The sequence below is a fragment of the Neopelma chrysocephalum genome, unplaced genomic scaffold, assembly GCF_003984885.1.
Source record: "Neopelma chrysocephalum unplaced genomic scaffold, ASM398488v2 Primary Assembly neopelma1_97116, whole genome shotgun sequence".
Classification (NCBI taxonomy): Eukaryota; Metazoa; Chordata; class Aves; order Passeriformes; family Pipridae; genus Neopelma; species Neopelma chrysocephalum.
Window position 1 is genome coordinate 3,378,000 of NW_020925758.1, and position 12,208 is coordinate 3,390,207.

General features: G+C 45.4%; 1 protein-coding gene across 4 annotated transcripts in view; it reads right to left on the reverse strand.

The window, feature by feature from the left end:
• The window catches only part of MYO5B (myosin VB), a 144,687-nt gene that overhangs the window by 74,937 nt on the left and 57,542 nt on the right, over nt 1–12,208 (reverse strand). For all 4 annotated transcript variants that reach the window (XR_003532298.1, XM_027671705.1, XM_027671706.1 and 1 more), the window contains exons 9-12: nt 11,374–11,483; nt 9,546–9,811; nt 4,675–4,756; nt 3,003–3,143 (exon numbers count right to left, since the gene is read on the reverse strand). Coding sequence is in view for 3 of the 4 variants with exons in the window: in XM_027671705.1 (XP_027527506.1) it covers nt 3,003–3,143; nt 4,675–4,756; nt 9,546–9,811; nt 11,374–11,483 (599 nt within the window). In the remaining variant the exon portion in view is untranslated. The remainder of the gene's footprint in view (nt 1–3,002; nt 3,144–4,674; nt 4,757–9,545; nt 9,812–11,373; nt 11,484–12,208) is intronic.

Consider the following 12,208-nt stretch of genomic DNA (forward strand, 5'->3'; position numbering starts at 1 on the left):
TGAATTGAGTTCATTTTCCCTTGCTGGTTAACTTTTAAACCAGCACAGAGGTTCTCCTGGATGCCCTTCTGCCCTTTCCCATCTCTTCAGGCTCATCAGTCTGTGCTTGAGCACTTCAACATCATGCCATCACGGTGCATGGGACATGAACTCTTGCTGTTCCTCTGACACTTTTTTAGGACAAAGCAAAACCAAGAGGTTCCAAAAGCTCCGGGGAGATGAAACTCCAGTGCAGGAAACAGGGAAAAGGCACTTCAAGAACTCCACAGTCACTTAGCAGAGGACATAGGTCACAGTCCACAGAGATTATAAGGATTCCTGGGCAGACCAAGGGTGTAACTGGAAGTAGGACCAAATGAGCTCCAGAGGCCACCTCCAACCTTAACAATTCTACAACAGCTTCCAAATCCTAAGATTTCAAAGCTGTTTAAAAAAAACCCACACATAAATATCTCCCTCTTGGAGAGGGATTTGTCATGAAGGCATGAAGTGACAGAACAAGGGGGAAAGGCTCCACACTGCCAGAGGGTAGGGTCAGATGGGATATTGGGAAGAAAGTCTTCCCTGTGAGGCCCTGGTACAGGTTGCCCAGAGAAGCTGTGGCTGCCCCAGCCCTGGAAGTGCCCAAGGCCAGGTTGGACGGGGCTTGGAGCAACCTGGGCTAGTGGAAGATGTCCCTGCCCATGGCAGGGGGGTAGAACTGGATGAGCTCTAAGGTCCCTTCCAACTCAAACCATTCCATGATTCTATATCTTAAAATCTTTTTTAAGAACTAAGGGTTTTCTCATTTGCTTTCATGAGACCGTTTTAGTCCTTAACACTCCAATCTCAGTTCAAGAGTCCTCTCTTTCATTGCTGATTCCTGTTTCAATTTTTCTCTAAACAGGGACAAGACTCTCATATGACCTTCACCAGCTGAACTGCTTCAGCATGTTCCCAGCCACCTCCTCCCCATCCACACATTAAAGATTAAAAAAAAAAAAAAATCCATACTGTGAAGCAAGAACATTAGTGACAAACCCTCTGCCTTTGTGCTAGTGAGTCATTATGTAGCCAGGATCCCCTCGATGCCCTTTCAAGTCCCAGAGTACATTTATCCACCACTGCGTGTCCTAATGAGGTGATGTGCAATTACCCTATTGTGGTCCCACCCCGAGAGGTGAAACACTTCCGTGGGGGTAAAGGTTTTCATCCATAAACTGGTGCTTTCAGTTGACAGGTTTTGCTGAAATTTTCATAAAGCTGAAGAACACTTACATGTTACTATAAAAGAGGTGATTACAGGGCCTATAATAAGGGCCTCTGACTAATGACAGCATCCCCCACTGACAGGTAAATAACCAGATAATTGACATTTTATGTGGGGAGGGGGAATAGATCTCGTGATTCTTTTTTTTTTTTTTGGTAAAAAAATAAGCACAGACGAAAAAAGTAGTACCAGGCAGCAAAGTTGCCCATATTAGTAGTGGTGCATGGGAGTTGCTCTGTCTAATGCAATGTCACCAGCAGCAACCAGTGCCACGTGCCCCAGAGAGGAGCCCAGGGTGTTACTCCCAACAAGACACAAGGGAAATTTCATTTAAGGTCCTCAAAGTTATCCAGGAGACAGTTTGAGACTGAAAAATTTAAGAGGCCTAATAGCACAGACACCAGAAGAAATGGTACTGAATATCAAGCAAACACTCTGACCTCCTTCTGAGCCAGCACTGGCTGAGTTGCTATTTTTAAGGACATCAAATTAAGTTTAATTTGTTCTCATTTTTAAGGAGTATTCCTGAGAGAAGATTTGAAAAGTCAAAGTCCCAACTCTGGCTCATCACAAGGAGATAGATGGAGTGCCTGTACCCCAGATGAGCTGGGGACAGCCCCATCGTGCCTGGGAAGGCAAACACTTGACAGGTCACCCTCTTCCCAGACAAGGACAAGTCATACACCTCCTTAAATCCACCCCAGCAGGGGCATTAGTCTAAATAATGGATCCAAAACCTTTCTTTGTGATGCAACATGATATTTCTGTTCTTGGGTCACCAGATCTGTCCTCTACTCACGGATCCCACAGAGCCAACAGGAATTCCTTGTGTCCTTATCACCTTGGCTATCCTGGCCAGGGCCCCTTCCCTACTTCATCTCTCTCACCACCCTTTGTCTCATCCTTCCCTGCCTTTGTTCAAAAATGCTCAAAGATCTTCCACAACCAGTAAGACATTTGCAGTCACAGAATATATCCAAGTCTCAATGGAAACTCCTCCCAAAGGACAACTTGCTGGCTCACACCACAGCAAAACCAGTCTGAGGCTCCTCAGGGCAGGTACATCCAGCAGGAAGGCTGCTCCTATCCCCTTCCAACAGGACGTCTTCAGCATCAAAGACCTTCAAAACAGGCATCCCAGCTTCTCAAGAAAACCTCCCATCTGATGTTTCTTGTTCCTAGGTGTATTTGGTAATTCACGACTGAACAAGGAGTGAATAAGGAGTCCAACCTTTCTTATGGATTCTCATGAAGGTTGGCCATTCTGGCCTTTCTTAGCTTTTAAACAAGACTTAGTTTTGGTCAGTATGAGAGAGAGGGAGTGCAAAAGAGAGCAAACTGCTCTCCAACACTACAAGTCTCTGAAGTCTGTGCACTGAATGCAATCAGCTTCACCCCAAATAGCTACTGCAAGAGGACTCGGATTTCCCTTGAGACAAAACAAGGCTTGAGACAGGGAGGAACTCCAGCTCCTGGATAACACCAAAGCAATCAAGTCTGGAGCAATGGCTATTCCTAAGTACAGCTGGGCCAGAAACATCAGCACTGGCAGCACATGGTGAGATCAGGTACCAGGCTGGTAGCAAACACCTGCCAAGGAGGCCCTGAAGTGTTCTAAAGCAAAGCAAATGTCAAAAAAAGCCTAGCCTTGCCACAGGCACCCCAGCAACACACGTGAAGGAGGTTTTTACCCTCTTGCAAGATGCCTCAGGTTAAAGCCCATTATTTAACCTTTTAGAAAAGCACTTTTTACCTTGCACTCTTCATCCAGTAGGTCCAGGATCCCGAGTTTGGCCTCTATGAGGTCTATGCAGGGCTGGTTATCGTAGAAATCTATGAGAGTCCAAGGGATTCCCTCCTTCATGTACTCTTCTTGTTCCAGTTTAAACACGTGCTGAGAGTGGAAGAACAGAGGAGTTACTGACCGTGACCCCAGCCAGCCCCTTCCACATCCACCCCCCTGTCCCCACTGGAGTGCAGTATTCCACAAGAACATCCAGAAGCCATAGAGGCTTTAGGTGCCCTCACATTCAGCCTGTGCAGGCTCTGCCATCTACACAATTTAGCTTCTGGCAAGGAAAATAAAAGCATTACACTCGGAAACCACGGGGCAGGGGAAAATAAGGCTTTAAATGACTTTCACTAGGAAATGACTGAAGCTGTCACTACATTGAGGTGGAAGCCATACATTGAAGTGGCAATGACACATATATCTCTTGGGCTGACAAAAATCCCCCTCTCCTTTATTGCTCTGCTGATTAAAGCAGTGACCTGCAGCAGGAGCTCAGCCAGGGCTAAGAGCACGTCCCCCCATCTGCTTCACAAAAGAGCACCCATCATCCTAGAAGGGATATCAGCAGCAGCATCTGACCAAATCAGGGACACTTCTATTGCAGCCTCTTATTCAAAAAAATGTATAATAAAAAAAAAAAAAGCCTCTGTGTGGCTCATGTATCTCAGAACTCTGCCCAAGCAGATAAATTGTCTCTGGCTATTTCTCAGATACTCTAAAGCGTATTAAAAATGATTTTTCAAACGCACTTTTTTCCCTCAAAGATAGCTCTTTAAAATCTCTTCAAAATGTCATCTCGGAGTTTGGATTTATAAGCTTCAGAAGCGATAGTTAGACATGCCAAGTAAGATATGAATAGTGCAAATACAATCCATAATTTACTTTTCATTTTTAGCAGCAGTGATCTATCTGATGCCTTAGATAGACTGCAAATGTTCATGGCCATGCATATGATATGGTTTCAAAGGGCCAAACTAATCTGCAGTACTTAGCTGCTCAAATTTAACAAGTTTTCCCTTGCATCCTGAAACTGATAGTAATTTCTCCTCTGCTTACAACCAAAGCAGAAGGCAACCCCCTTACTGGTTTCATTTCCAGTGCAGGCAAGCACTTGTTTCTAATAAAATAGGAAAATCTCCAGGTTTTGTGAGGCACATCCAAGTGAAAAGCGGGGAGTGTGTCCAATCCCACTATTTAATACAGAGTTTTCATTTCACAGGTTTAAACCACACTTAATGGGCAGGTTTCCACACCCATACTTTAACTTACACTGGAAATCAGGACCCGGCACAAGACAATCCAGATTTTGCTTTAGGACTGAAACTACACCAAGAAAAAGGCAAATTATATGCTTACTCAAAAACCCTAGTGAACCTTTGCATAAAACATAAAACCTGTTTCCAGTATCAAGCTTACACATCAACTGAGCAACATATTTCAACCTGACGAGAATATTTAGTGCCATTTCAGTGCAATGCTTGGGAGAGAGGTATCCCAGGGACTGCATTCATACTGGCCACATGATCTGTCCACGCTGCAGGTGAATGCCATTAAACAGAAGCCAGACACACAACAATCTTGCCTTGTTACATTTTCTGCTAAGTTCTGTGGAACATTTCCAAGCTGACCTTACCAAGTTGAACTGCTGCTGGAGCTTTTCGTTGGCGTAGTTGATACAGAACTGCTCAAAGCTATTCACTTCAAAAGTTTCAAACCTGCAAAGCAATGAATAAATCAGCATTAAGCGTTGCTTTGTCTCAAAATCTACTTTTTTTTTTTTCCCCCCGCAACGGTGTCATCTGTGTGATGGGGAACGCCAGGTATTCAACTGTCTCCTTGCATTCCCTCTATCCCAGATCCACACTTTATTCCTCAAAACATCTCTCTCTCCTTGGCACAACTCAAGGGATTTGAGAGGTCTCTCCTGCTATGCACGAATGAGATACTTGGCACGACTGCAGCTTCCTGCCCATCAGGCAGAAGCGCTGTCTGAGACAAGAAATGTAACAGCCTCTCTTGGGGAAAAATATTATGAAATATTAAGTCCAAATATATTCACTGCAAAGGCGATGAAGAAACAGGAGCCGCTGTCCTAAAAGACCCGACGAGCTATTTTTAATGGAATTCAAGAGAGCAGAAAAAGAAGGTATTGAATTTGTGATTATAGCCTCTGTACTGCATCCCTGTTAGCACAAAACCTGGACACACGTGAGCAAGCAACTTCTGGAAGGCAGAGGGGAAAAATGATGATTTCAGCTCCAGTTCCGTGTTCCTTAGAGGAAGTCTGGAGCTGGACTCACTGGTCTCTCTCTTCACCGGGTTCCAAAACTCCACTCACCAAATAATTATCCCACCTTTCCACATATTGACTCTAAACCAAGCTCAAAATTGGCTCCCTAGTCACAATTAGAAGGGAAAAAAATATGTAGTTTTAGTAATGTGAACTACAGGTAAGCAGCAGAGAGCCAGCAGAGCCCCTGGGGCTGAAGCACATGACATCCAGGGACAGGCACAGGGAGCCAGGCCCGCTCTTAAAAAAAACCAAAGAGGACCTTTTCAGCTACACAGGGAGTTATTTTTTTATTTATTCCTATTTTTAAGGCACAGTTGGAAGGGGGAGGAGGGAAGGAAATCTTTGACACGTGACTGTAAGGATTAAAATAAGGGGAGAAGTGGGAAGGCTCCCTGTGTTTAATGAGTAAGCTGCCGAAAGGATAAATACGTGGCTAAATAATTGTTCGGGTAATAGGCACTGTAGGAGCTGGCAGAACAATCTTAAAGCGCTAAATAAATGAAGTCCTTTTTTTTCCATCACCCCTCCCCAAAGTAATCAGTATTTCTGCTGCTTTCTGAGGACTACCTTGCTGTTACCCGGGTCATGCAGTTATTCCCCGGGTATTACCAGGTGCCCTCACCACATAAAATGCTTGAGACCTTGGGGAAATACAACACAAAAAGGCAAAAAAGAAACAAGAATGGGAGAAACAAGCTGCTTTTGTGCTTTTATCAGTCCCACAGCCCTTGAGGAAACCTGGGACTGCTTCCCCTCTGCCTGTCCAGGGCTGGTATTGCCAGCCTATGCCGAGCAGAGAATGTTCAATCCTTTCCCTTACAGTCTTTAACACAATGAAATCTGGTCTCTGGGACAACAAATATTTATATTAAACACGTGGCCTGAGCCTCAGTGATGAGCATGTCCTTGAAGAGCTCCCACTGTGTTTGATCTTGGTTGCACAGCCATCGTGCCAAGCAGGTCGGTACCTTCAGCTCTTGCAGCTAAAGGGATGTGACTTGCCCAAGATTCCTTGGAAACACAACTCCTGCAGGTTCATGATCACAGCAATGGGGCATGAAAAGATTTAACTAAAACACAGATGAAGAGGGATGGTGAGCTGGGTAGAAAAACACAACAAGAGCGAGACTGCAAGAGGAAAAGAAATCGGAGTAGAAACTTTATATCCACTTCAGAGATGCCAGATGAGGTTTATGAACCTTCTCAGTGAGTGCCAGCCAGGGGCAGAGCAGCTGTACAACATCAGCTCCAAGGGAGACCTCACTAAATTGCTTATTAAGGGACTCTGGTACCAGCTCAATTTGCTGATTGACAGAGCAGATCAGTCACCAGGTCTACATGTGTGCTGGCCAGGAGGTCCCACCTGCTCAGAGTGACTGCAACAAGGCAACATCCTAACAGGAAAAGCAAACCAGAGCCTGTTTGGTTTCTATTCATTTTAGTGCACTAGATCTTGGTGCAAAAAATAAGCATATTCACCGCTCCAGCCCATCCCTGTGACTCCCCAGAAGGCAAATCCAGCTTGGAGGTAGTAGACTTCAGGGGGCAAACTCTATATTTTGGTTTTTCTACTGCTCTCTATTCTGCTATGTGACTGGTATCTCCTAAATCCGCTGTAGCACCAGGGTGTATACTAAAATATTTAAAGTTCATAAATAAGTCCAGCATACAGCTGGCCACCTGGGTGTTCACACTTCCCTTCACAAGCCATCCCTGCCGAGTCCAGGAATGCCACGTGAACCCACTCCTCAGACAGACTGCAGTACTGCTGCTACGGCAAATAATGTGCTTTCAATAAATACAGGAAGGCTTTCAATGCTGCACCCTGCCACCTCAACGTCAACAGAGAATTAGGGGTGCAAAGTCGAGCATTAGAAAATTAGGAGACAAATCCTACAGCCTCTGCATCTTCTCTCAGAGCTCAATCCCTCTCCCAGAGGAAAAGAAAAAACAACAGACATCTGGGAAAAAAACTTCTAATATTTGGTAAAATGCATTAAAACTCCCTAAAAACCCAAGTTTGGGGAACCAAACCGCTTTTAAGGACTGCAGAGTCAGGTTATCATTACCCAAATTCCCTGCATTGTTAATCACTCAGCATTTAGACAGCAACACTCATTTCCAAAAGAGATTTTTAGGACACCAGATTCTCACAGGCATTACGGGCACAACACAGACATCCTTCCCCTGCAAATCTGCCTCTTTCAACAGGACCTGCAGATCCTTGTGGGAAAAAACCCTGCTGCACCCCGTGGTGACAGCAGTGCTGTAAAAGCATCAGTTTGCCCACGCGCTGGATGTGATGCACAGACCGGCAGCTGAAGGAGGCTTTCCTTCCACACTAACAGGTTTTCAAGCCCAGCTTAATCTTTCATGAGCATTATCCTCAAGTCTCTTTTCATTCAGGTTTCTGAAAGCCTGATTTCCTAACTCAGGCATCCAATATTCTGTATTGACCCACTGTCGCCCACACGGCTCCGTGTCAGAGCTTTATTTATCACATCCCAGCCTGCAGAAATTTTCATCTGTGGAGGCACTTACGGGAAACAGCTTCTCTACCTCATACAGCCTTTGACTGTGCCATTCCCACTTAGTTATTTAAGATCTTCCAGGTCCTGTGCTACCTACTGAGGAGAGCCCAGAAACCTGCAAACCTGTAAGAGCAACCTCATCATCTCAAGCTATCCCACTGAAATCCCCAAACAAACAGAACAGTATGCTTATCATTCTTGATAGAAGTGTTCCTGTAAGCCTGTGAGCAGAGTGGGCTGAACTGATGCTCCAGCACTTTCTAGCATCCTTTCTGCTGCTGTGTTTGTCCAGCAGATGTGAAAATCAACATCCCAAACACCAGTAGCTATAGAAACCTCATGGGAGGGTTTATACACAAGATCCAACTCTGGCAATTGTATAGGCATTACGGCCATAAAAGCTTTCTGGTTTTTTGTTCTGACCCAGCACTGCTCTGGCAGGGTTTCATTTGAACTCCAGGTTCACTCAGATGTGGTAGACCTTGTGAGGAGCCTGGCATGAGAGGAGATTTGGGACTGAGCAAGCACAGCAACTGCACTGGCTTAGGGACTGGTTCCTGGAGCAGCTACAACTTATGCATTCCACCTTCCCCTCCAAAACAGGAGCAGCTCAGCATTTTAATATATTAAGGGAACACATCAGCCCACTGCTGTCCCATTTAGAACCACAGAACCATCAAATGATTTGGGTTGAAAGGGATCTTTGAAGGTCATCTAGTCCAGCCCCTCTCCCATAGGTAGGGATGCCTTTCCCTAGCCCAGGTTGCTCCAAGCCCCGTCCAACCTGGCCTTGGACACTTCCAGGGATGGGGCTGCCACTACCTCTCTGGGAAACCTCAGACTTCTCCCTTTGTCCTTGCTCCCCAGAGAGATAGAAAAAGGACGGTGTTGAAAGAGTGGAGGGTAAAACCCAAACCCACAAGATCTCTTTCCTTTTCCACCCCATAACTGACAGAATCCCTTTCTTTCTCCTCCACCTTCTCCTTCTTTGCAGCACTTCAGCTGAAATGAACCCTTCGCAAACAACTCTCACATCCCTCATCTACCAGCACTCAAGTGCCAGGAGGACAGACCAGGCAGTGACTGGTACCCAGCCCAAATCTAAAGCAGCTCATTGCCCCTGAGGCTGCAAGCCTTGTAAGAGCTTTTTGCACCTTGTGGCCCTGCCACAGGTTCACAAACTCCTCCAAAAGCTCTCACTGGCACAAGGGCCCTGCAACAGCGGTTTCACAGCTGATAAAGCAAAGTACTTTCCTCAAATCTCAGAGCAACCTCAGGCAGAGCCAAGTGCAGTCTTTGGTCTCCACATTGGCACCTTTTACCACGAGCTCATCCTGAGCTCGATGAACATGAGACAGAAATCCCAAATGGGAACAGCACAGGATGTAAATCCCAAAAGCCAGCACTCAAACAGAACGGTTTTGGGGTAGGATTGGACAATCTAAAAGAGGATCCAAACTGCAAACCACACATGATGGTGCTTTTTTGTGCTTCTTTCCCATCATCCCCATCACCTGCCATAAGCCGAGGTCAAGAGTGCCTTGCAAGAAGGGCAAGGCAAATTATGATGTGCAAGACAAATTACGATGTGCAAGGCAAATTACAAAGGGCAAATTACAAATTATAAAGGGCAAAACAAGGGCAAATTAAACTGCCCTAAAAAGCAGAAGCCGTGCCTACCCATAGATATCGAGCACGCCGATGAAGGAGTGCTGCTTGACAGTGGTTTGCAGGACCTTGTTGATGTGCTGCACGATCCAGTTGAAGAGCTGGGCGTAGATGTGCTTGGCCAGGGCGTTCCTGGCGTTCACCACCTGGTGCAGGGACATGTTCTTGACGTAGGTCTCAGCCGTGGTGACCAGCTTGCGGTTGCAAAGCCAGTGCTGCATCTGGCTGAGCTCCACGCCCAGCAAGCCACAGAAGTTCTTCAAGTGCTCGTCCTCGCTCTGGGAGAGGGGGGTGAGAAGCAAAGTCAGCAGGCTGGTGACACCCCAAACTGGAGCTTTAACCCCCAAGATCTTTGCAAGGAATTAGCAGTGTTCCATAACTATCTAGGGAGAGATTGTGTCCCTCTGTGGCTGGCAGGAATGGAGAAGCAATAACACTCATCCAGTTGTGTCAGCCTTCAGGGACATGAGTGGAACAGCTCACACAGAGCTCCAAACAGTGGCACCACAGCTCGGCTCTGCTCTGGTTATCCTTGAGGTCTCAGTTTTCACTAAGAGCAGATTTCCAGAGGACAGAGCATCCTCCACTTTGCTACTCCTTGAGCTGCAACTACACGCTCCTTCAGAGCAACCTGGATTAAGCTCTTAAGCTAAAGCTTAGGCTTTGCCATGACACCTTTTACAAACTAACTCCATTTTGAATAACAAAGTTATAAACTGTGCATTACAAGAAGGGCTTGGGCTTTGAACAATTAATAAAATTATATGTGAACTTCATTTTCTCTAGTGTAACGTATTTTCCCCCCCATCAAACTAAGGGAAGGCAGTTTTGAGTCTGTTGTGCTAAGACAGTGGGCACCGCCTTTTGATCAAGGAGAAAACAATTTCCTTTTCTTTTGTGTAATAATATATATGTAAAGGAAGTAAGTTGTTTCCAGTTAGATATGTGCATGTACAAATGCTGAATGGGTTTGGGGATGGAGAATAAAAGTGCATTTTACGAGAATTCTAGAATGCTTTATTGCTATCATACCTTTCTGACTACAGATTCAAAGGCATAACAGAACTGATTTAATACCTTGCAGCTATATCTGAAGGTAATTAAACAATATGAACCTCATTAACAGAACTCAACATTGTCAAAGCAGACCTCTGTCAACATATCCATGTTGCCAAATATCAAGTAAATTACCCCAGCACCTCATGCATCAAACACCAAGGTATCTCAAGGGTAACGCTAAAATTGTGTGCAGAACCCATTTTAATACTTTAACCAGGAACAAACTACCCAGCCTGAGATGCAATGATAATTTACAGGATAGTATTTTCCAAATAATTGCTTTTTTCCCCCCTACCTCTGAACAAACAGAAACAGAAAAATTGCCACTAAGGCATGTTTTGTATTATTTATTCTTGCTAATTAACTGTGCAGTGCTCCTTTGGATGCTGGATTGGCTGCATCACAAGCAGCAGCTCCATGGCTTTGCCTGTAGGAAAGTGGTTTTAGAGCATCACACCTTCTGCTGTTCCCCAACACTGTGCACTAGGTGTTCTAAGGAAGCATGAAGGGTTAAAGATGTGTCGGGATGTAAGATGATAATCTTTCGATGATTTTGCCTACAGGCTGGCCAGAGAGGAGGAGCAATGCACTATCTCCGAGGAAAAAAACAAAGCAACTAGGAAATTATAATGTGTTTCCAAAAAAAAAAAAAGGCAAAGAAAATCAGGAGGAAAAGGGCTTTCTACTAAAGCATGCTGCTGTGAAGCTCAACACATCCAACATGTCCTGATTTATGAGCACACCAAACTCCCCACATGCCCCGCTCCAGCTGGTGACCTACCGACAGACTACAGGCTTCGCTGCCTCGTTCCACTTGGATTTCCAAGTTCCCAAGGTGCAGAATGGCCGCAATTATCCTAAAAATGGTCATCTGATGAGACTCCTTCACTCCTGCGTGAACAATTGATAGCTGATTGTCACACCAGAAAACAGACAGCAATTTTCAGTTTATTTGAAGACACTCAAGGTGTTTGATTTCCTTCCCAGGCTGCTGGTTTTCAGAATTATGAGACTTCTTCCAATCAGCACACCGTAAACACTCAATTTTAGCACAGATGGGTTTAACACACACAAAACCAAGGATGCTGCTCCATTATGACCAAACAGGGTCAGAGCTGTAAGAGCTCTTGTGGCTTTTACAGAACAAGGGGTTGATCGTAGTCGGCTGACAACTCAAGCACAGAAATTGCAACATATTGCCAGTGTCCCACAAACAGAAGAGAAAATTAAAGGCCTGCACATGATGCACAAATGCCTCCACACTGGTGCTGCAGCTGGATACAGCAAGGCACCAGGGAGGTGATGCAGAACTCTGTCTTACTGTCCCCAGTGCCTCAAAAAGAGCCACGTGTTGTGAGTCTTTACTGGGGGTGTAAGACGTTATTGCTTTATATATTTTTTTCTGGCAGGATTTACAGGCATTCCCAGCAGGAGCTTTGCTCAGCAGCAGCCTGCACATGGCCTGCTTGCCGTGTCCTGCATTCTTTTTCCATTCCAGCTGGGTTTCTGCGTCCCTTTTGTGTTCAGGGCTGGTGTCCTAATTATCCACCCAAGGTCCAAGACATCACCTGCTGGTTTCTGAATTACCCAGAGCTTCCCTTTCTCTCTCTTGGGAC